Consider the following 24,132-nt stretch of genomic DNA (forward strand, 5'->3'; position numbering starts at 1 on the left):
TCCATCCTGCCCCCCCCACCCTGTCCCACCTCCATCCTGCCCCCCCCCCACCCTGTCCCACCTCCATCCTGCCCCCCCCCCACCCTGTCCCACCTCCATCCTGCCCCCCCCCCCCACCCTGTCCCACCTCCACCCTGCCCCCCCCCCATCCTGTCCCACCTCCATCCTGCCCCCCCCTCCACCCTGTCCCACCTCCATCAGTTCTCTACCTCACTCCCTGTCAGCTCCCCCCCCCCACCAGCCCCTCCCCCCCCACCAGCCTCTCCCCCCTCCCCCCCACCAGCCCCTCCCCCCCCTCTGTCAGTCTCCTCCCCGCCTTGTCAAACCCCGCCCCCCTGTCAGCCCCCCTTCTTGGCAGCCCCTCCCACTTTTCAATTGCCAGGCCCACCTAACCACCTATCCCCCTCCCACAGCGAGCGGATTGGCTGTTCGGATACTGGCCCCGCCCACCGCTCACAGGGGCACGCCCACTTTATGACCGTGGCTTAATAACAGCAATCTGATGATTTATTCCGTGATAATGGCTTGCTTACGTTGCCCGTCTGCTTCGCGGTGCAGGTTAAAGATGGCCCGACGTCGTTCGCAAGGAGTTGTGTGACAGTCAGTGCCAGCGTCAGGTCTCAAATTTGCCAAATTTGAAAAAATGTACACCGCAAATGAATACATTGGAATAACACTGCAGAAGCAAGCAAGCAAGCATCGCCACCTATTGATTCTAGATTGAAAACTCGTTTTTTTAGAACTTCTTTTTGTGCTTAATTTGTTGTCCTTCCCCACACCTCCGACCTCCGACTAGCACGATTGGCTGCGTATGGTGCGAAAGAAGTTCAACGTGCACACATACATTCTGGCAGACTGATGCCCCAGGGCCACTCTGGCAAACGAGACTCATCCTGGTATCTCGATTACTCACCTGCTTCTACAAAATCCACTCGACTAAGCTCCTTGACAGCATCTCCATTCCAAACGTTTTCACCCCCACTTCCTTTTTACACTTTTGTTCACTTAAATAATCCCCAAATGTCACATCAGTATGTAATCGGCAAAGCATTTGCACGTCACGTGTATAATTCACGCGCAACCGATTCTAACACGGACGATATTCCACGTGCGTCGCGGACCTTAACGCATTCATCTCCGAACCGCTTTGGCGTTTTTGACGCGCGGCGGCGAGGCACGGCGTTCTCTTCCCTGCCGTGTCTCTCGCAACGTCGTTGTCGTCGTCGCGCGTGCGTGTGCGTCGCTCGCCACTGTTAGCGCCCTGCGCTACGAACCCCGGCCACCCGAGTTCGATTCCCGTTCACCGCCGGCGACGATTATCCGAACTGGTCCTGGGCCATCTCCTAGGTCGACTGAGCCTCAAATAGGTACCCGGTGCGATGTGTAAACATCGGCATTGGCTTGACAAAGACGACCGGGGGTGGTGCCGGCCACCCCCACCAACCCCCATCGTGCGCCGTGCCGGCCTCAATCGAGCGCTCGCCTGCGTAAGGCCGCGTGGTTGGGAGCTTCGGCTTCTCTCCGTTTCCGTCGCTCGGCGCAGACCTCCAGATGTCGGCCGTGAGCCCGGTGCCCGAGGACTCGGCGCCGCTGAGTGCGGACGCGGTGCACGAAGGCATCCGCTTCTTCTACCGCACCAACTGGGTGCAGCGCTTCCGCTACGACCGCCCCTTCCAGCGCGGGCCGCGCGACCGCGACAACGAGTTCAAGGTGAAGCCCCCCCCCCCCCCCCTCCCACGGCGTCCGTTTTGAGCACAAAAAACAAACCGCTTGTAGGTGCGGAGAGCCCCGGGGCCGAGTTTTCGCTGACGACGACGCAACGCCGCTGGTGGAACGGCCCCCCAACTAGGGGCGAGCTCCGGAGAGAAGCCCCCTCCTGGAGAGAGAGTGGATTCGGTGAAGACGCCTTGGAAGCGTCTTTAAGTCGGCCACGTTTTTAGCTGCCGCCGCACACAAACATCACGGGGCGGTCTGACCCAGCACGTCGGCGGTGCCGGCTCGCTGTCTCTTACGTGGGGGATTAGCCCCCCCCCCCACTCCCACCCGATTCCACGCAGCCATCTCACACCGTGTCATCGTTCTGACGCCCAACAGAGTCTGTGGATCGAGAGGACCACCCTAAAGTTGACGCACTGTCTGCCCGGCATCTCCCGCTGGTTCGAAGTGGAGAGCAGGGAAGTGGTAAGTTTGCGATATTTCGATGTTTTCCTTTTTCCACGCAAGTCTGCAGTGTCTGTTTTCTAATTAATCTGATTGACCGAGTTGACACTGGAACAAACGGAAGCAATATCCTTGCGGTCGACGTTCGTTACGCGTCACGGTCAACCCAGATGGTCGCGTCGTTTCGAGGGTGAAAAAGATCCGCGTTCAATTCAAGGTAAGCGCGACTGCGGGAGCAGTCGGGGCTCGCAGAGTAACTATCAGAGGGGTCACGTTTATGTTCCTTGGAATGGTGGTCGTCGCTTCTGATCCTGTGCTGGTGCCATGGTCTCGAACCCCCTGGCTTCGTCTAGATCCGCGTTTGCTTATTTGAAAAAAAAAATATTGGGCAATCCTTTGGTGGATCAATCTCGCCGCTTTTGCAATGGGCTGCGTCCCTACGAGAAACACGACCGTACACCAAAGTCGAATCGTTTTTGGATCACCTTTTTTCTACGAACACTTGAATCTCACTTTCACGGACAGACAGCGGCGGACGGAACGGATGGAACTTGCGCGCGAACGCCCTCGGCCCCAACCCGGGGAAGTGGGCGGGGGAGTGGGGGGGAGGGAGCGTTCAACAAAATCGAACCGATCGACGGTGACCCTCGCTGCCCGCTACCCCCGGCGGGTGTCTCCCAGGTGGAGCTGAGCCCCCTGGAGAACGCCGTGCAGGCGCTGGAGCAGAAGGCTCGCGAGCTGCGGGCGCTCATCGCGCAGTACAAGGGCTGCGCGGACGGGCGGGCGGCGGGCGGTGGCGCCGGCGGAGGAGGAGGCGGCGTTCCCAGCGTGCAGCCGCTCAGCATGTGCCTCAACGGGGTCATCGATGCCGCCGTCAACGGGGGCATCGCCCGCTACCAGGAGGTGCGGTGCCTAAACGAGACGGGGTGACCCTCGACGGGACCCTCGATGGGAAAACTCGTCTCTCGTGGCTTGGTGGCTGTGGTTGAGTGCTGGTGGTGGTGGTTTGGTGGTGGTGGTTGAGTGCTGGTGGTGGTGGTTTGGTGGTGGTGGTTGAGTGCTGGTGGTGGTTGAGTGCTGGTGGTGGTGGTTTGGTGGTGGTGGTGGTTGCGTGCTGGTGGTAGTGGTTGCGTGCTGGTGGTGGTGGTTGAGTGCTGGTGGTGGTTGAGTGCTGGTGGTTTGGTGGTGGTGGTTGCGTGCTGGTGGTGGTGGTTGAGTGCTGGTGGTGGTGGTTTGGTGGTGGTGGTTGAGTGCTGGTGGTGGTGGTTGCGTGCTGATGGTGGTGGTTTGGTGGTGGTTGCATGCTATGGCGTGGTTGTTTGCTGGTAGCAGTAGTGGTTGTGTGGCGGATGTGTGACATGCGCTATAAACCTTGATCCCCTTAGGCCTTCTTCATGAAGGACTACTTGGAGAGCCACCTGGACGACTGGCAAAAAGTCCTGCGGCTGAAGGAGCTGATGATGGAACAGGTGCGGTGCCGCTGAAGAAGTTCAACATACTGACATAAAACTATAACAATAATTACTTTTATTTTACCAGGTAAGGCCCACTGAGCTATATAGCTCATTTTCAGAAGCGACCTAGCCACACATGATCACTCTGTTGGAGGCAGTCACCCTTCAAAAACAACGGAGGGCAGAGGAGCGACGCTCGCAACAACGAGCGGAGCACCGATACGGCTAAAATGCAGTAAGTTTGCACAGTAGGAGGCACAGTTGGTGTATCTGTCAGTCATCTCAGTCAACCCATGGCACCTGGGTCTATCCCGTGACCTCCTGTCTGCGAGCCTTCGACACTTCACGTGGCCTCAAAATGCACCTGGCCTGGCACGAGCGACGTGGGGATGTCACCGTCACTTCGTGGCGAATGGCGGGTATTGGTATTGGTCGATGTGTGACCCTCCAAAGGAACCCGAAAGTCATCTTCGTCTCTTGTAACAGCAGAGTTTCCCACCTCCGGTGTACGGTAAACACCTTTCTCCGGCTCAGTTGTTTTTTCCGCTGCGAAAACCGAGCCGAGCCGATGACGTCACACGCAATCAATGAGTCATTGGCCCTGCTTTGGCCCCGAGCCAGATTCAAAAGTCTCGTGAGGCCAGCGGACACGTGCCCTGGGAGTGTAAACAGCCGGGCCGAGAACCACCTGCGCCGTGAGGGCCCCCCCCCACGCTGTCGCAGCTCGCATGTTCCCAGCGGAAAAAAAGGGGAATAACAGAACGGCCGTCCTTGCGTGAGCCAGATTCAACAGTATTGCGAGGCCAGCAAACGTATCACCGTTTGGTTGCGACTCGCCAGTGTAAACCTGCGCCGTGAGGGCCCCACGCTGTCGCGGGTCGCATGTGCCTAGTGGGAAAGAAAGGGGAATAACAGAACAGCCCTCCCCTGCGTGCGTGCGTGCGTGTGTGAGAGCAGGTGCACATCCTGTACACGGGGCTGGAGGTGCACGAGCGCGTGGCGTCGCCCGACATGCAGCCGCTGCACAAGCGGCTGGTGGAGCAGTTCTGCAAGATGCGCGCCAGCCTGGCCGAGCAGGTGCGGCGATAACGCACCCTTGTCCGCTACCCACATGGTCCGTGTGTCGCGGACTCGATCTGCAGGAGCCCCCTGATAGCCGAGGATGGTTTCTACGTATTGTCCGCGTGTGTTGTACAACGAATAAGAGGAGCGTCTCACCCGAAAGCACCAAGTTAATCCTATTATCGGTGGGTTTTTTTGTTACTGGATGGGAAATTCACCCTATTGAACTTCTTTCGCACCGGACGTAGCCAACCGTGCTAATCGGAGGTGCGGGGAAGGACAACAAACTACACACAAAGAGCAGTTCTAAATTAGTTTTCAATCTAGCTTTAAATGTGCCATAGCTCCCATTGGCTTCCTAATGTTGGAACGAACAGCGTTCCAGACGGTCACGGAAGTGCATCTGAAAGCGCGATGCAGTGACTGTCTTTGTCCGATGGCTCGTTGCTGCAAAGATGACCGGAGTTCGCGTGATGATGGTTTATTGTTCCTTGACGAGATCGGCAAGGTATTGTGTCGCGCCCTCAGCCGCCGGCTGCCAGCGCAGTCCGTGCAAAACCGCGTCGGCGGTCTGTTTCTGTGCTGTTGCGTGGCCCGCAGGAGACGGTGTGGATGGGTCGCGGCGCTACGGGAGTCAACGTCCCCATCAGTACCGACATGCTCAAGTTCCTTAGCAGGCAAAGGTATCTCCTCATGTCCCTCTCATTTCCTGACATCTCGGCCTTCCCCCCCCTTTCTGCCTGGCCCTCCTCCTTCTCTCTTCCTGCTGCTTGTCTTGAGCCGTGTGTCCTCTTTGTCCGTCTTAGGGACTTTCCGTTCCCGGCATCTCTTCCCTCTCCCGGTCACCTTGTGCCCTGTCTGCCATTTTGCACCGACGTCCCTCAGCAGGCAACGGTGTCGCTCGCCCACAAGGAAAAATTCGTCGTGCTGTGAAGGACATCGCAACGATCACGTGGGCGGGTGGCCGTTGTAAATCGTTCCGTTCGTCCTGCGCAGTCTTCATCATCGTTGGCGGTCATGAGAGAGGCGGGGTTCTTTGGTTCCTACCCAGTAGTACACCCGCAGAGCGTTTTGTCAATCCAGTGCCGGATGAGGGCCTCGCCATCTCGCCTTGCGGGGGGCCGTGAGGGATGTTTGACCATACTTCATCACGCTGGTCAGTGTCGGTTAGTGAAGGGGGGGGGAGGGTGTGTGGAGCAATGATGGGGTTTTCGCTGCACTGTCCTTGACTGGCCTAGGTAACATTTGTCGCGCTGGAATTTTGCACATTGGTGGTCGCCCATCCCATCCCGCTTCACACTTCATGGGCAATGCAAAGAGTTGATTTAAACGCGGCGATGGCAAATCACAGGCAGTCACGAGTATTACGTGACCGGACACACCGTCTTGTCGTGCGACCGCGGGAGGCCTCTATCAAATATGGCCAAAAACATCACTTGGCAGGCCCACACCTTAAAGTCGTCAATCGTAGAACGCGTGTGGTGAATACATCCAGAAATGAGCACGTGTCATGTTTTGAAGCATTTCCCATCGGTATTGTGGACAAGATGTTTGCAACCGTACGAACTCAAAACACCAAGTGCAAAGACAAAGATCCCCTGTATAGCCTTAACAGACTGTTGGGGTAAGTGCTGTTAGCAAGCACCTATGAAGGCCGGAACAGCACACGAGGGGGTGGGTGGCCAGCACCACGCCCGACCGCCTTTGTCTCCCTAGTGGTAATGTTTTCACACCGCACAAGGTACCCATTTGAGGCAGAGTCGACCTAGGGGAGGCCCATGACCGATTCAGATAATCATCACTGGTGTTGGCCGTGAGCGTTAATCGAACTCGGGTCGCCGGGTTTGTAGTGCAGCGCGCTAACCGCTACACTACTGTTCCCCAAACTAAAAAAACCCTCAAAACACCAAGTGCACACCACACACCAGAGACATGACACCCGTGACTGATTGTGGCATCTCACGGTCCCTTGTGAGCCTTCGTGGACTTTTGCGAATTACGTAAACGGTGACATTTTGCCTCTGCGGCCTGCCCCCAACATTTGATCGTGGTGATGTCGTGAACATTGCCGTGGAGTGTTGACACCGCTTCCCCTTGTGATGACGCCCGTTCGTGGCAGGGTCATGAGTTGCATTTCAACTTTAAATGGGAATCGTTTGAACGGTCATGGTGGTGTACGTTTGTGTTATGTCACGTTTGGGAGCATGCGCAGTAAAAATCACTGTCACCAACCTCCTCGGGTTCCTCCTGGAAAAGCCCCCCTAGCGAGCTCCCTTCTGGTACCCAAGTCGTGACCATAAGAGTCGATCTGATGCAGCCATTGAAACTATTTAAACACTACGATGTCTTTATTTTACGAGGTTAGGCTCCACTAAGCTAGATAGCTCCTTTTCAGAAGTGACCTGGCCACAAATGATAGCTCAACGAAGTGGCTTATCATCGTGTGGAAATGTATAGCAGCCAAATAACTCTGAACGCGTGTTCATTCTAAATATGGAGGGAAAAATAGGATCCTGAGAAAAATCCACACGACCACAGAGAGAGAGAGAGAGACACGCAAACTCCAAATATACAGGCGTCAGGGTCGGGATCTAACCCACGTCCTCCTGTATACCAGGCGAGGTAGTTAACATCTCACCACCACGGCGCATTGAGGCATGTGGCCCCACCCCGTGACCTCCTCCTCCTCCTCCATCCACGAGGTTCTCAATCCAAAGACCCCGGGCGGGCAGGGTCAACCAAGAGTAAGCGAAGGGCCCACATGCCCAGCGTGTTGTGGCTGCCGTTCCCATATCACGCACGCAACAAAAAGCCTCGTCTTAAGTTTACCGCAGTGGCCTATGGATAGACGGCGGCCGTGAGCCCGGATTCAGATGTCTCGTGAGGCCGGCGGATCACGGATCGCTTCTGGCTCGGGCGCATAAAATATCCAGCGTGAAAATCACTCACACCGTGATCATAGACTCCCCTCCCTGTGCTGGCTCGGAGAGTGCCGGTGGGGGGTAAAAGGGTGAAAGGACATCGTATCGTGGCGTGTTTTATTTGCCGCGTTATCGGCGCCGTGCATGTCGTTTTTGTTCGAACGCCCGTCCTTTTCGGCAGCCCGCTGAGCGGCGAAGGCTCCGCTCGCCTCTCGGGGTCGTCGCTGTCGTCCCAGGCGTCGGTGGAGGCGGCGGGCCTCCCGTGGACGAGCGACGGGGCGCCCAGCGAGGGCCCGGACGAGGCCTTCCCGGTCCCCATGCAGGTGGGAGTGGTGCCCTCCGTGCTCGGTGACACCCCGTCGTTCGTCCGCGCGTTAAACATCCATGTTGTTGCCACAAATGAAGCACAATATAATACCTTGGCGATCTCGTCAAGGAACACGTAAACCAGCAGAGGGCTAACTCCGATCATCATCGCAGCAGCGGCTATTGGCTCACCATTCAACAGAGGCGGTCACCGCATCGCGCGCTTTCAGACGCTCTTCTGCGGCCGTTTGGAACGCTATTCCTTCCGATATTAGGAAGTCACTGGAGCTATGGATTTTCATTAAAATAGCTTTTTGTTTAATTTGTTGTCCTTCCCCCCCGCACCTCCGATTAGCGCGGTTGGCTACGTACAAATCTGGCTGTTGCCTGATGAAGCTAGTTGTAATTACTAGCGAAACGTCGTACTCAGATTGTAAATGTTGAGGCTTGGCCCTTCAACACACCGGTGTTGCTGTACTAGTGACGAATTGGCACATTCTGTTTACGTGACAAACCTTACTAATATGCTGTGTCGGGTGGTGGCGGGTTTTAACGACACATTTATATATTTACACGATCTAACGCAAAAAAGCTTTATTATGGATATTGATCGCGAAAGCCTACGTGCTAAACTGGCTACGTACGTTGTGAAACAAGTTCAGCGTACATACCAAGTACCTTGTCCTTGCAAGATGTTTCTAATTGGTGTTCGAACATCTTAACACCTCCTGTTTTATTGCCAGAAAGTGAAAAACCGATTCTTATTTTTTCATACTTTGATACTAGCAAAGAAAGGTACCTTGCTATACGAAGTGCAGTGCACATACAATGAGCCCATTGTATCATTGTGGACCAGACAGGGGCGGTGTTTGGGTGGGTGGAGAGAGGGGACCGTTTGCACTCTGGGGGAGGCCAGAATAAATTCCAAAGTCCAGCAAGGTGCCTGCGAGGCGAGTAGCAGACAAGAGATTTGACCGGTGGTTGAATAAAGCGTTAACCGGCTCAGCGCGTCACGTGGGAGGTGCTGAACAATCATTTGGCGCGTGCAGCGTGGAACGAGTGAATGGGAGGGAGTTTGGGGGGAGGGGGGAGCGGATGGACTTTTACATTTAGATTGAAAACTCATTTCTTTACGACTGCTTTTTGTCTCTTCTTGGTTCTTTCGGTAAAGTCACGTAGAAGGGAAATAATAAAATAATAAACATAAAACATAATAAAATAATTCTCACGACGTTTCGGCCACAACGCAAGCAGCCGTCCTCAGGTGAAGAACAGGCCTGTCGGAAACACAGCATCTGCGGCTGCTTGCGTTGTGGCCGAAACGTCGTGAGAATTATTTTATTATGTTTTATTTTTATTATTTTATGATTTCCCTTCTACGTGACTTTACCGAAAGAACCAAGAAGATGAATCCCTGCAGTCACGAAAGCTTTAAATTGCTTTTTGTATTTTAGCTTGTTGTTCTTCCCCCGCACCACCGATTCGCGACGGGTTGGCTACGTACGGCGCGAAAGAAATTCGCGCACACACACACACACAGCGAGCTCACGTGCGTGAACCCCCCTTCTCCTCCCACCCCCCGCCCCGCCGCCGGCTCTGTGTGGGGTGAACAGGCCAGCAGCCCCTCCACGTCCAGCCTGAGCTCCACCCGCTCCGCGCCGGCGTGCATCTACTGCCCGGCGCCCTCGAGCGTCAGAGGTGGCAATTGCATCCGAGACTTTCACCCACCCCAAAAGCAAATTCGTCCCGAGGAGGAATTTCAATGCACCGTGTTTATCTTATTTCTCCTTCCACGTGACAGGGTTCGCTTCTTTTTTTATCAGCTCCGGTTTATATTTTGGCTTCTGTGCCGCACCTTTCATGAACATTGGTCCACCCTGAACCGCATCCACTGCACAAACCGTGGCGGCTGCAGGATACCTCGGAATGGATGTTGTTATTTTGTTTTTATCTTTTCGTCGTAAAACAGACAGCCGAACAGCAGGTTACGTGATGGGGAGGGGGGGGGGGGGTTAAAGTGTGGGTGTACCACCCACCTCATTACAAAAACGTCTGTCCAGCGTGGAAGAGTAGGCCAAATACCCTCGAGAGCTCCCATTGGTTGAAGTCCCGTCCGCCGGCAGTAGCGTGTGCGTGCCTGCACCTTTACCTCTTAGCCATCGTAACACAAAGCCGGGTTTGTGTACCGATTATTTTATTATTGTATCGCCCACAATCCCCCACGACGGCACTTCATGCAATTATCACCACGCTTGGCAATCCACTATTTAAAATAAAGGGAGTGTAATTTAAGACCCCACCGACTTTGATACTTGCCGTATCGATCCGCGTTGTTACACGTCCTCCCTCTGACCTTTCGTCGGTCTCCGGCGTGTGGCGTGCGCGTGTGCGCGTGCTTGTGCGTACGTGTGCGTGCGTGTGTACGCCAGGCTCCCCGTCGCTGTCGGACAAGATCCGCGAGTCGTTCACGTTCGGCCCCACGCCGTCCGTGCTGCCCCTGCCCCGCGACCGCCCCTTCAGCGCCCTCGTGCTGCCCAGCTCCAAGCAGCGGCCGGTGAGACCGCCGGCGTGGCCACGCACACTCACAGCCGCGGCGGCGCTCCGCCGTACATCGTAACACTTCGTTATTATGACTGAGTCCTCGTTTAACGCGGCAGCAGGATGTGTTCCTGGAAGGCGCCGCGTGAAGCGAGAAACGATTTAAGATGAGAGGGGAGAGGTAGGAGAGTGCGTGGAGGGGAGTGAGATGAGAGGGGAGAGGTAGGAGAATGCGTGGAGGGGAGTAGAGTGAGATGAGAGGGGAGAGGTAGGAGAGTGCGTGGAGGGGAGTGAGATGAGAGGGGAGAGGTAGGAGAATGCGTGGAGGGGAGTAGAGTGAGATGAGAGGGGAGAGGTAGGAGAGTGCGTGGAGGGGAGTGAGATGAGAGGGGAGAGGTAGGAGAATGCGTGGAGGGGAGTAGAGTGAGATGAGAGGGGAGAGGTAGGAGAGTGCGTGGAGGGGAGTGAGATGAGAGGGGAGAGGTAGGAGAATGCGTGGAGGGGAGTAGAGTGAGATGAGAGGGGAGAGGTAGGAGAGTGCGTGGAGGGGAGTGAGATGAGAGGGGAGAGGCAGGAGAGTGCGTGGAGGGGAGTAGAGTGAGATGAGAGGGGAGAGGTAGGAGAGTGCGTGGAGGGGAGTAAAACAAAGTCCACTTGAAGGTCAGCTGCTGCCTGCCGGCAATGGCGTGGCAAATTGTCCGCGCACTGTAGAAATTTATCGAGAACACTGAAGAAAAGCAATAACCCATGCAGTTCGTCTTGTGATGCTGCTGCTTGTGCTGAATGCAATGAGGCTGTTGCATGCGTGCCGCTGCGTGCCTGCGTGTGCCGTGCGTCTGCAGCAGAGCATGCAGCAAGTGGCCGGAGCCATGAAACCGTGCAGCGATCCCAATCTCTCCACCGGCGAGAAAGGTAAAGGCTTGGAAGGCGCCTCTTGAAATGTTCTGGAATAAAATACTGCGTGTGCTTTTTTTCACGCATTTTTTTCGTTTATTCCGATCGTACTCTTGGCTTCCTGAGACCGAGCAATCCGTTTGGATCTCTCACGGAGCAGTGCAACTTTTCCCATGTAAATAGAAAACAGCCCCCCGCCCCCCTACCGACCTACCCCCCCATGTCTCTCGTCGTCGTTTCTTCTCAAGCGATGCCACCGGCGCCCAGCAGCTGGAGTCTGGACGAGAAGAGCACGACCCCACAACCCCCGCGAGCGTTCGCCCGCACGGATGCCGAGCTGGGTCCGGGGTCACCCCCCGTGCCCCCACGGCAGCCCGCGACGACACCAGGTGAGGACCGCACAGCGACCCCCCCCCCCCCCCGCTGCCCACCCCCCCCCACTCCCCAAAGTGGCTGCCGTTCACGTTTTTACAGAGTTAAAATAAAAACCAAAATTTATTTTTTTCATAAAATATTTCTTCCACATCCCTCCCTCGCATAATTTATTGCGACATCCTGACGTTCTGGACGGCATTGCCAGTTGCATCGATGGGATCAGGCACACTGGACTTATCAGAGCAGGCAGGGGAGTCATCTATTTTTTTTATTTTACCTAGATCCCACTGAGCTATACTATAGCTCTTTTTCAGAAGCAACCTGGTCATCACAAATTATAGTTCAATCGTGTGGACATTTATAGCAACGAAATACTCTAAACGCGTGATGTTAATTCTAAACGTGGAGGGAAAAACTGGAGGACCCGGAGAAAAATCCACACGACCACGGGGAGAGAGACACGTTGACTCCAAATATACAGCAGCAGGCGTCGGGGTTGGGATCGAACCCACGACCTCTTGTATACCAGGCGAGATAGTTAACATCTCACCACCGTGTTTGGTGGATAAGGGTCTGTCGCCCAGAACGCTCCCAATCTCGGCAGATCTCGGCAGATCTCGGAAGCTCAGTAGAACCGAGACCCGGTTAGTGGTTGCTCGTGTTGGGTGGGCTCCGTGCTCGACTGGCTGTTATCAGCAGCGGGGCTAGGTAGTGGGCAGCAGAGGGCAGTGCAGAAACATACATTGTTGTGCTGCGCGTTGTAGCCTGCACGTGACCCCCATGAACCGCGTGGCATGGGCAAGTGGTTTGCCGCACGTGGACGCGGACGGCCACTGAATAACCATTCGGGCCTCTCGTTGTGTTGCAGATTCCCTGCCCATCGGCGAAAGTCCTCCCGCCCTCCCGCTGAGGTCATCAAAAAAGGTAGAGTGGTGCATCGTCTTCCCGTTGGCAGACGCTCGTGTTTCCGTATCGGCACACGCTCAAACCGTACCTTTCAGCTTTGTAATTTGACCCCATTTTTGTCCAAACAAATCCCCTCCCCCCCCACCCACCCACCTCTTCTGCCACCACCAGTCACCCCTCAGAACGATCCCAGCCTCCCCCACCGACCCGCGCTCGCTCAACGGCCGGAGCCACGGTCGCGCGAGGGCGGCGGCGTTCTCGCAGCCCGGCGCCCAGACTCCGCCGCTGCCCGTCCACGTCGCTCGCGTCCCCTCGCCCCGCGGCCCGCCGCTGCCGAGGCCGGCGTCGCAGTACGCGCCGCGCCAGCGGCCGTGCGGCCGCGACGAGGCGGCGAGGGCCCGCGCGGCGTCCGCCGGCGACGGCGGGAGCGCCGGGCTCGCCGGCGGCACGTACGTGGCTCACGACAGCGAGGATGACGACGATTCCGAAGTTCTAAACGACCGAGACGGCGGCTACGACGACGACGACGGCGACCGCCCTCCGAAGCTGCCGGTGCGCGTCAGCCTATCGGAGCCCAATCGCATAACCGGCGCGGAGGGGACGGCGCACCCCCGCCAGTCCCCCAGCCACGGCGGCTTCCGCAGCGTCTCGCTGCCGGGCAACGGCGTGGCTCCGCCGGCGCTCCCGCCAAAGCCGGCAAGCGGGCGCGCGGGGACGAACGCCCGCAGGGCCAGCGAGAGCGCCGCGAAGCCGCACGGGGAACGGCAGCCCAGCCCGCTGCCACGCAAGATGTCGCAGAACAATATCGGCCAAGTGAGCGACTTGCTGTAGGTCCGGGGGCAGGCAGGCCGTCCTCCCGCAGCCGGAGGTCGTCTCCTGCCCGGCGTTAACTCGCCGGGTCCTGCGCTAAGTGCTCGCGGTTCGTGCGACGCCGCGCGATGAGTTCGATGCAATATTTTTTATTTTTTTTGGGGGGGCAAGGGCGATCATCGACGGTTTGAGAATCGAAACGGGGGACCCCTTGTCCGAAGCCAGGGGAGTTTTAGTCGTTGCCATTGCAGCCAGTCGCGAAAAAAATATTATAATTGCACGTTCAGACGATTCGCAGTGATTGCCCGTCCGCGACGGGCAGGAGTTGCTTTTTTGCGAAGGAGCGCGTGCGTTCCAGAAGGGTTTGTTTACAGCTGTCGACCACGGCACACGAAGGTAGCCAACGCAGTTGGCCTCTTTATTTGTTTTCCTTCCTTCCCTGCCTCCCTTCCGTCTCTTTTTGAACAAGACGGGGGAAAAAAATCGACAGACACCCCTGGGCGGCAAACGCGCGTTCGCCAGTGAATCGGTTTCCTTTGCACCGTGGTGCCGTGGTTACCGTGGTTACCGTGGTTACCGTGGTTGCCGTGGTTACCGTGGTTGTCGTGGTTACCGTGCTTGCCGTGGTTACCGTGGTTGCCGTGGTTACCGGGGGATCGTCCATTCGGCAGCGGAAATCGACGTCGGCAAGCCAGGGCGGGAGGGAGGAAAAACTAAAATCGTCCAAGTTGGTAACGCAGCCGCTTCAAAAGTCAGGGAATCGGTGAACCCGTTGGTGGATCGGCGTAATTAGACGGCACTACTAATGATGCTCTGTAAATGCGTGGCGTAATTTCGCCTCTTATGCTGGTCGTATACTAACTTTGATCTATATCGAGGAGTTAATAGGGTCTATATGACTTTTTGTAACATTAGTCATGTGTTTTTCCCCCCACTGCCCCCCCCCCCCATTTTTAAATAGCGATGTATATTATTTACTTTGGGAGCAAAATTAACACAATTTTCCCTTTTAGCCTGCACAAGTAATCACTGTGTGTGTACATAATGGTAACATTGTGAAATATAAGGGTTTATTTATAATGCACAGTTCCTTTTTTTAAAAGACGTCAAAAATAAATGTCCTTGATCTCCATTCGGGACCATAAATTCCCTAACCCTTGTGACATAGATTTTAATATGCTGTACAGTACATATTTCTAATGTGAAATGTCTATCCATAACCCCAAATTAAATTGAGCCATGTGGTTCACCATTGTTCCTAAATATAGCTGCTTAATGTTACGTTTGCCACATGTACAAAGCAAAATAACCTCCAATCTAGCCATTGTACGTCGTCTGTTTGTCAATTTGTATGGGTTTTTAACGTACTCAGTGGACTAAAAATAACTTAGTAGGTCTTAATTTATGTAAATTTACCCTACTGTAACCTTTAACACTGTTGCACTGTGAACGTGTGGTTGTTTTTAACTTAAAGGTTATTAAACAACGAAATAATGACAAAATAAAAAAATTCTTCAAGGGGTTTGGAGTCTGTGGTCTGTATCTTATCTCCAGCAGTGACCATAACATCATCAGCCATGGTCAATCCACTGTTGGATGAAGGCCTCCCAATGCCGCTGCTGCCACCACCCTTCGATGTGACGATCTACCTTATCTTCACGTCATTTACGTAGCGCCTTCACGACGAGGACACTTTACAGATGTGTTAACGGTGAAGGTGAGGTGAATGCAATTGATGGGAGGGAGTAATGGGCGAACCTGTGATGCGTGAATTAAGTCAAAGCTAGATTGACATCAAATGATGGCGAATTAATTGCATGGATGGGGAATGAGTGAGAGATTTCGAAGAGGGAGTAGGAACGGCGTTAGTGGTTAGAAGGGGGAGATTTAAGCGGTCGTTGGGGTGAGCTCGGGGGGGAACAAAAGGTGAGTTTTGAAGAGAGGAGCGGACTCTGGTGAGCGAAGAGATGACTTGCTGAACGTGGGGGGGGAAGGTTCCACCTGGCACCTCTGCACCCAAAAAATACATTTCTTCGCCGCATCTCCTCCACGGAGGAAGCCATCTTGGACGCGTTCCACACTATTCCCTGGAAAATGCATCTATCACGTCAGCTGCCACGTCAACGTGTTCGTTGGCGAATTCACACGACTCATCGCTATCCCAACTGCGGGGATCGTGAACATTACTTGTCGCGGATGAGCGATGTGCGCGCGCGTGCATGTGTGTGTGTGTGCGGTAACAGACCATATACCGCATGATATGAAACTATTTGTTCGCCTGTTAATAGGTCAGCCACACGGCATTTGTCATTTTTTGTGTCGTACGGAGTCAAGGAAGGGCTCGCTCTGACCGAAAGGAACCAAGGACCCTATGGTATTGATGAGTTGACCTTTGACCTAGGTGTAAAAAATTACGACTTTTCTCCACTCTAATCTAGTGTGCAATGTTATATATTTATCAACTCTCTTCCCCTTCCTCTTTTCTATTATAGCTCAGAGTTTATGATGATAATAGCTTTGTAAAACGAAACAATCCAGTTAAGGTGGTAGACAAATGGACCCTTTTGGGGGCAGGGACTTTAATTAAAAGTATGACATTTCACAGGAATTGACTAGTTTTGCAATAACAGACTACAGTCCATTTCACAATATTTTTTTTTCGATGAGACCATGTGCCAAATACTCTGAACGCGTGACGTTGATTCTAAATGTGGAGATGAAAACCGGAGGACCCGGAGAAAAATCTCCCCGACCACCGAGAGGGACACGCAAACTCCAAATATACAATATGGATTGAACCCACGACCTCCTGTATACCAGGCGAGGGAGCTAACATCTCGTCACCATGGCGTAAATCAAAACCAATTTGCATCACCACCATCATCAATCAGGTGCGGTGAACCCATACATTATCAACCCCTTATCAGTGCCTACCTTATGACAGACCAATGCAGATCTTATTGGTCACCCCGTGCCATAAATTCTGTCTTTTCTTGGATTTTCTGTTTGCACTCAGTCACATATTCACTTTAAGATGTTTTTTGTTCGTGTTTTTGTTTTTTATTTAATAATAATAATAGTTCAATTTGTAACGCCGCAACTCAGAGGCGCGGAGCCAAGCTCAGAGTCGCTCGAAAGCACCCGATTCAAGAGCCGAATGGCTCACAGGGCTATAGCTAATAAATTAACTTGAACTTAATTATCCGACAAAGCCCCATCACAAGGGAGAAATACAAAAAATAAACACTTAGTTGTTTTGCCCGTATTGAAACGGCTGTACACCGTATGGACCTGAAAACTACATTTCCCTGTACAAGAATACGGATAAATCCGCATGGCTTGACAGCTGCGTTGAACCCCCTCGTGGCGTAACGAGACACAGCCGGGCTCACCGCCACGCTGAGAAGCAGCCCCACAAGGCAGTGGTTGGTGGTGGCGGTGGCTGAAGATCTGCACCCGGTGTTTGGCCGCCGGCGTCGACGGTGATCACGTGCGCGGTGGGGGTGGGGTGGGTCTCTCTGGTGTTGGGATCCCACCGAGGCATGTCGCCCTGGGGTAACGTGCCCCAAGCCCCCAAGTCTTCTGTGGCGCTGAACGTGTCACGTGCCGAGGGAGGGGGGTCACGCTCTCTGTGAAGGCGGTACCCCCCGCACCCCCACGGCGTCAGTGATGTCCTTCGCTGGAGTGAACGCGGTGGGTGTCTGTCGAAGGCCACAGACGTTCGGCTTCTGGCTCGGTGGCACTGTCACTGAGCGGCGTCTCGGAGCCATAGGGGCCGTCCATAAATGACGTCACGCGATTTTGGACGAATTTTGACCCCTCTCCCGCATTCGTCACACGGCGTCATAAAAAGTCAGACCCCCCCCCCCCCTCATATATGACGTCACAAAGCTCTTACCCCTCCCAAAAAATTTAACATGCTTCAAATCGCTTTAAGCTATTGTCATTGTAGTGCGCATTTAATGTGGCGCTGCACTCTGATGTTGTAGGAGAAAACATTTATTAAAAAGTCTATTTAATTAAGTAGAACGTGTTGTCTATATTTAAAGTTGCGCATTTTGATGTGACGTCACATTTCTCAACCCCCCCCCCCCCCTAGGTGCGTGACGTCATTTATGGACGGCCCCATACCAGGAGTCTTGCGCCTGTGTGACGTCTGTGCCAGCCTGTACGCCGTTGTGCAGGGTGGTGCGAATATCTTGTGACCCCCCCTCCCCCCGACATTGAATTACCTAAAACGTAATATATTGTAAGTAAGGTGCATTTAAAACAGAAACTAATATTCAAAGGAACAAAAACATGTTAGGGCTGAATTGATTTGGGGATCACAAGACATCTGGACCACCCTGTCGAGGCGAATCTTTGTTGCAGTTGTCATGCCGGAGCCAGTGCCGGATGAAGCCAGTGCGGGGCCTGGAGCTTTATGTTATCAAGGGGCCCTAAATTTAAAAAAAAACACATAAAAAGAAAACACATTTTTTTTTTACTTGCATAGTAAAGTAATTGTATTTTTTCATATGCTATACAGATAATACGACAAATCGCTAACCTGAAACACCCAGTCGTTCATAAAAGTTGAAGGCAGTCTAGTACTATAGTAATAGAGCAAGTGCAAAATCACTTAACCGGAATTGATAGCTTGAAAGCATTTAGCGCGGGGCCCTTGAAAGTGTGGGGCCCGTAGCTACTACATATGTAGCTACTACACGTGCAGTAGCTACTACACGTGCAGTAGCTGTGTAGATACTTGTGCTACAAGGATAATCCGGCACTGGTCGGAGCACCAGATGGATCTGGCCAAATCAATCTGCAATCAACTCTTGACTATTATCTAAACCGATTCACCTGCAGGGGCTGTTCTGATGACATCAGGGCACCGACTTAAGGACCCAGATGGGGAAGCCCATTCAATTGAGTTCTGAGCTCTTGGGAGCGATGCACGTTTAAATCTAGATTGAAAACTAATTTCTTTAGGACTGCTTTTGTGTGTTTATTGCTCCCCCCCCCCGCTGTTGCCGCACCTCCGATTGGCGCAGTTGGCTACGTACGGCGCGAAAGACGTTCAACACACATACGTCGCACAACATTGTGACATTAACGCTCGCTTTGTTTGGCTGTGACAGCTGGTGGAAGACGCACAGCCCAAATTAGCAGCATGCCCACACGATACATCTCAAAACACGAATCGTATTGGTCGTGAAAGGCTACGCATGAAAGTAAAGAGTGCTTTAGGCCAGGCTACACTGGAACGGCAACAATAAGAGCGTTGAACTTGGAGCATAATTCCAAAACGTCTTCAACATTTTGGTGCTGTGAAACCATTGCCGTGTCAAGACCCGTGTTGCAATGTCCTCTCTCGGCCACGATCCTGGAAAACGAAGTGGTGGCGGAGATGTCCCTTTCAAGGTAAGGCCTCGGAGCTAAAACGTGTTTTTGATCTCCAAGATTTCACTGAACCTCCTCGGAATGTCACTTCGATTCTTCTCAGTTGGGTTTTCTCAGTTGTGTCACTTTCCAATTGGATTCCCACGAACCCCTCGCAAAACGTGGCGTCGATTCCATGTACACTACCCTTAAGCCTCGTTTAAGATAAACCATCTCCTTAATCTGGGTTTTCTCAACGGATAAAACTATAGCTTTTAGTATTCATTCAATTCAACAGTAGAAAGCAAGCGACGTTTTGGGCGATGATCCTTCTCGTGTGAAGGGCAATTGCCCGAAACGTCAACTATTATATACAGTACTTTCTTTTAAGGCATTGACGAATGTTGTCATTTGCGTTTGTCCACTTCTAGCAACGCAACATGTTTTGTGTTATGAATCATACTTATAACGAAGTATACAATTTTCACACTGAACCGCATCGTACAACACGAATGGCTAGAGTTGCTGTAATGGGTTTACAGCTCGGAAATCCGAGTTGCGATTCCTGGTCACAACCAACAAATCGTTGGCGAGTGAAATGTGAAACAGAATCCTTCCGAGCAATGGGGGAGCCGAGATTTTCAGGTAGGGGGGGCGGGGCAACCCCTCCAGCAATGAAAAATGATAGAGGAGTTGTTAGTAAGGACTTGTCCCTTGCTTTTTATTCGACGCGTGTGCGGCGATGGCACAGCCATCGATCGAGGGTCGAATTCGAGCCGTGTGGTGTGATCGGCATCGCGCTCGCTGAAGGTGAATGCCTTCAGGGAAGTCGTGTACTGTATACGCAACTGCGCACAATTCTGAGTCACTTCTAACCGCTTTGCCGTTACTTATTGCCAATTATAGACTCAGACTATTGTCCTATCATCTCATAGAGTCCCTGGCACGTAATAATATGCTACACAGTGGCAGTGGGGGTCGCAAAAATGCCGATTTATTACAAAAAAACCCTCAATGATCCGATCGAAATTAGGGATTACGATCGGATCATTGGGGGGGGGGGGGGGGGGGGACGTGCCACCCCCCCCCCCCCCCACTGGCTCCGCCAGCGGTTCCGAACCTCATTCATCCCCTGTCCCCAGGCCCGTCACGCTGACCACGCCGGGGAATTTCTGGCCTCTAACAATTTGTTTCACCGTCACGGCGTTGGCAAGGCCTTCGTCTCGCAGTCGGTTGACAAAGGGCTGTGCATTATTATTCTATGCCACAGATTCTTACTACTACTACCACCTAGTCAACGTACAACAATGGAAATTACGTTTAGTTATATATGTTAATTATTTATGCAAATTGAATATTGCAATCGCCGAGGAACCACAGACGAAGCTGAAAGGCAGCAAGCAGCCACGCGGCGGTGAGCCGGCGCTAACGACAATTGCTCAAGCTCTGCGGTCCTCTGTAAATAAAGATGTTTTCAACCAATAAATGAGTCTATACACTCTTACACTCAAGACGCGCCATGCACAGCGTCGAGTGTGTGACCCAATTGCGGTTAAAGCAAATGGCGCATACAAAAATGTTACGATAACAAATGAATGGGACAACGTGCAGAGCAGGCAATACAAACAAACAATACAAACAAGATGATACAAATGAAAGAGCTGTATCGCTCATCGGATCCCTCCAGTATAAATACATATTCTGATTCTGAAAGAGTGTGATCCATTCTTCAACATCAACCTCAAATCCTGGCAATTCATCGACTGACAGTCTCCAGGCGCCACACGCAGTGCGATACAGCACCGGTGTGTTGAAATGTAAAACTGCCACCCATCAAACTTCAAATCGAGATTGCCACCCATCAGAGCAGCCACGCCGCCGTGTAGATGCATGGCTCAGCGCGGCCAGTAGAGGGCGTATTTGCTGTCTATGGGACCTCTTTTTGCCGGTATCAAAATAATGGGGAAAAAATTAACCCGTAAAAACAATGTTTTTCACTATAAATCCTTTATATGCGTGGCATCGGGGCGGCTAGAGTCCTCTCGTCCTCTGGCTTGAGATGGCTGCCACCTATGGGTCAGATGATTGTCTGCCAGCATTAAGAAATTGGTAATTAAATATTTAATTTTTTCCCCTAAACAGTGTAAAATTTGGAGAAAATTTTTTTTCACGAAAATTAATTGTCACGCACAACGAGTCTGTGTGCAAAATGTCAGCTCGATTGGATCACGGGAAGTGGGTTAAAAAACGACCGAACGATTTGCACGGTCCGAAGCAAGCAAGCAAGCACGCAAGCACGCAAGCAAGCGAACTTAATATAAAGGATTTAAACATTACCACAAAAGGCTTTTTAAAACAGTCTGCCTCGGCAGCAGACCACGCTTTCCCACCTGATGACGGACGCTTGTGTTGCGCCCCAAACGTCGTGATTTATTTTATACCTTCGTGACTTTACCGAACGAACCAAAGAGTATGGATTTCCTGCAGTCACGAAAGCTTCAAATCAAGATTGGCTTTAACCCGTTCTCAAGAAGGCTGTCTCTGGTGCAGGACAATCGGTTTCAAAGACAATCCATGTTTGTTTGCATGTTGTGCCACATGCGTGGTTAATGCAGACTTGATCCTTTGCAAAAGTCGTGTGAACATCTGAACGCCCCCTGTTTTATTGGCAGAAAAAGGTAAAGACTTTTTTTTATTATCTCATCGGCTTAATGATGACCAAATCATCCATCCTGAAAGTGCCCCCATCCGTCCGATCGTCAAGAAGCTGAGCAGGTTTGCCCTTTGGATAACTTCTTGCATTTGTTGCCCACGATCTCGTACGAAACAGTTGCGGGGCTGCCGTGAGCACAAAGACGGTGGGTGACAGGAAGACTTCCTTCACGAATCTGGCTGTCGCCCGACGAAACTGCTGGTGGTGGTTGTTGTTGTAATCGCCAGCGAAACATACTCGAATTGTAAATTGTGGGTTTTACTGCTCCAACACACCGTGTGTGTGTGCTGGTGAAGTGATTGTTACGTTTTGTTTAGCTGACAAAGCTTACTGGCTGTGTCAGGTGGTGGCGGGGTTTAACGACACATGTACGTGATGTAACCCCCCCCAAAAACCCTTTATTACGTCTAACATTGGTCGCGAAAGCCTACGTGTTAAACTAGCAGAACAAAAAAAAGTTCAACGCAATTCATTGTTGTACGATACTCCAACAACGTCTATGCCCCCCCCCCCCCACTTTAACCAAGTCATCCAGCAGTGGATTAGCATTCAGGTCCGCGGTACGTGTGCAACGTGTTAAAAGCTCGCCCCGCGGGTTTTCATGGCGTTCGTTTTTCTCAAGGCGACGGGGAAGTCCCTGGAAAGAGGTTGTGAAAGAATGCTCGAGTTCCCGAAAGCTGCAACGTTGTTCTTTTTTTGTTCACAAAAACACATTAACAAAACGCGGGGAGGTCAGTTTAAGGAAGTTGAAACCAGCTTTGTAGAGATATACATTGTTGTGTAAATGGGGTGGGGGGGGTACACAGAAACTCGAGGTGGTGGGGAGAGAGGGGGTGGAATCGGCACAACACAGTCAATGTTAAACAAGCTTAACAAATGTGAATGCCGTTTAAGTCGGGAGTGAATTAACGATACGATCCACTTTGGTTTATCGTGCATTCTACACCCTCTCTCACTTGCTGCTAATTATAACGAGGAACGGCGATGGCGCCCAAATGCAAAAAAAAAACATACCACCATCGTACAAATATTATACCAATACTTTGCACTGGGATATAAGATATAATAATTGGGTTTTTTTTCTTTTGGAGGGGGCGGCTGAACAACCAGAAGGGGGAGACTGCCTCCCGTCGGCCCACCAACGCTACGATGCTGACCGCCGCCAACCACTGCAGACTCAGTGGGGCAGCAATTGGTCCGTCCACGTGTTCCGACGACTACTTTAACAGGTAACCGGAGCAAACTGACGTTGGGGTCAGGAGGACCGAATGCTGACAATCTGGCTTCACCTGGGATGTGACGGCCACTGAGCGCCCATCATCGAGTGGACTTCATGCAAGGAACATCTCCACTCCCACGGGCGTCAACAAGTGCAACCCGTGACCCCGCAGCAACGCACGGGAATATGAAAAACAAAGTTAACCGTTGACGATATAACACTTGAGCGTTCGATTTAATGGCTTGTGTAAATACATTAATTCAGGGTTCATGGTATTAAAGTGTAGCTTGGAAGGAAACCTACATTACCAATCTCTTTGCGAATTTCACTTAAAATACATCATGGTACCAAGTCTACATTTGTCGTGTGATGTCGTTATAGTATTCAATCTTGTTTGGTAGCTTCTCGCGACGGTTTGGGGATTTCATCCAGCAGTGGATGGATCATGTCGAACGATGCTGTTTCGGCTGTAGGATTTCGGCGAGCCTGAACTTTGTTCATTCAAAATTACCACATGGCCAGGGTGTGAAAGGGCAGAACATGGGCAGCTCCATTAATGAATCTAAAATTTAATTTACTAGTCAATTTAGCTTCAGGCGAAATACACGATAATGTGACAAATGTCACTGGGGTTCACTTGAGGGAAGTCTACCAGGTCGTCATGGGGAGTGCAAGGTTTATATCCTGTATTGTCAGTGGAATATCTTATTTTTTTTAGAAAGCCCAATATTTAAATGCTGCCTTGCCCGCATGTGAAAAGGTGTACGGACAATGTACAACTTAAGATTTGTTTATTTATTCAATGTTAGTGGTGCAGAAATTAACCACGCGGGAAATTTGATACAAGTCAAAACTGTGGGTGGCGATTCCATGCAATATTTGCATTCACTGCAGTGCTCGCGCCTCGAATGGCTGCATGGGTGACATGAACCTAGTATTTAAAACATAAAACCACACCGATTTTTACACAATACAATGAATGCATGTATCGTAAGCATAATCAATATTAATCAATTCCATCAATGTATTGTTCCATCCTCAGTTTGAAATTTAACTGTGCAAAAGTTGACAGGAACAAGTCAGTAACCACACATGGAAAGTGGATATTTCCTCCATAAATGGAAGATCAGGGCTTTGCCAATTTTGTTAATGCATTAAGGTGCAACTCATCAGGCGTACATCATTGATGACTGCCCAAAATGACGCGTAAATTCTAGTAGAACAAGCGTACTCGACTCGGCTATCACGGATGTTGCAGAATGGCTCACATTAAAATACAATTGCAGACTTTTCTCAAATGCCACACAAAAGGAGAAGTGACAATGTGAGCGCTAAGTGATGTGACACTGAAGCCATAAGGTGCATTTTACATGTGTACAATAATTCAACCATTCATCACTCCAGAATTCC

The 24,132-nt window shown here is 52.0% G+C and overlaps 1 protein-coding gene across 5 annotated transcripts in view; it reads left to right on the plus strand.

Annotated features, from left to right (window-relative positions):
- The window catches only part of DOCK4 (dedicator of cytokinesis 4), a 131,751-nt gene extending 116,811 nt beyond the window's left edge, over window positions 1-14,940 (plus strand). For 4 of the 5 annotated variants that reach the window (XM_078860993.1, XM_078860995.1, XM_078860996.1 and 1 more), the window contains 13 exons: window positions 1,544-1,710; window positions 2,095-2,181; window positions 2,842-3,063; window positions 3,546-3,629; window positions 4,572-4,691; window positions 5,277-5,359; window positions 7,779-7,920; window positions 9,517-9,601; window positions 10,333-10,457; window positions 11,284-11,353; window positions 11,584-11,724; window positions 12,579-12,634; window positions 12,788-14,940. In XM_078860993.1, the coding sequence (XP_078717119.1) occupies window positions 1,544-1,710; window positions 2,095-2,181; window positions 2,842-3,063; window positions 3,546-3,629; window positions 4,572-4,691; window positions 5,277-5,359; window positions 7,779-7,920; window positions 9,517-9,601; window positions 10,333-10,457; window positions 11,284-11,353; window positions 11,584-11,724; window positions 12,579-12,634; window positions 12,788-13,447 (2,042 nt within the window). In that variant the 3' untranslated portion in view covers window positions 13,448-14,940. The remainder of the gene's footprint in view (window positions 1-1,543; window positions 1,711-2,094; window positions 2,182-2,841; window positions 3,064-3,545; window positions 3,630-4,571; window positions 4,692-5,276; window positions 5,360-7,778; window positions 7,921-9,516; window positions 9,602-10,332; window positions 10,458-11,283; window positions 11,354-11,583; window positions 11,725-12,578; window positions 12,635-12,787) is intronic. The other variant, XM_078860994.1, reaches the window with a different exon arrangement.
- Window positions 14,941-24,132: the final 9,192 nt, after the last annotated feature.

The sequence above is a fragment of the Lampetra fluviatilis genome, chromosome 11 (genome assembly GCF_964198595.1).
Source record: "Lampetra fluviatilis chromosome 11, kcLamFluv1.1, whole genome shotgun sequence".
NCBI classification, from domain to species: Eukaryota; Metazoa; Chordata; class Hyperoartia; order Petromyzontiformes; family Petromyzontidae; genus Lampetra; species Lampetra fluviatilis.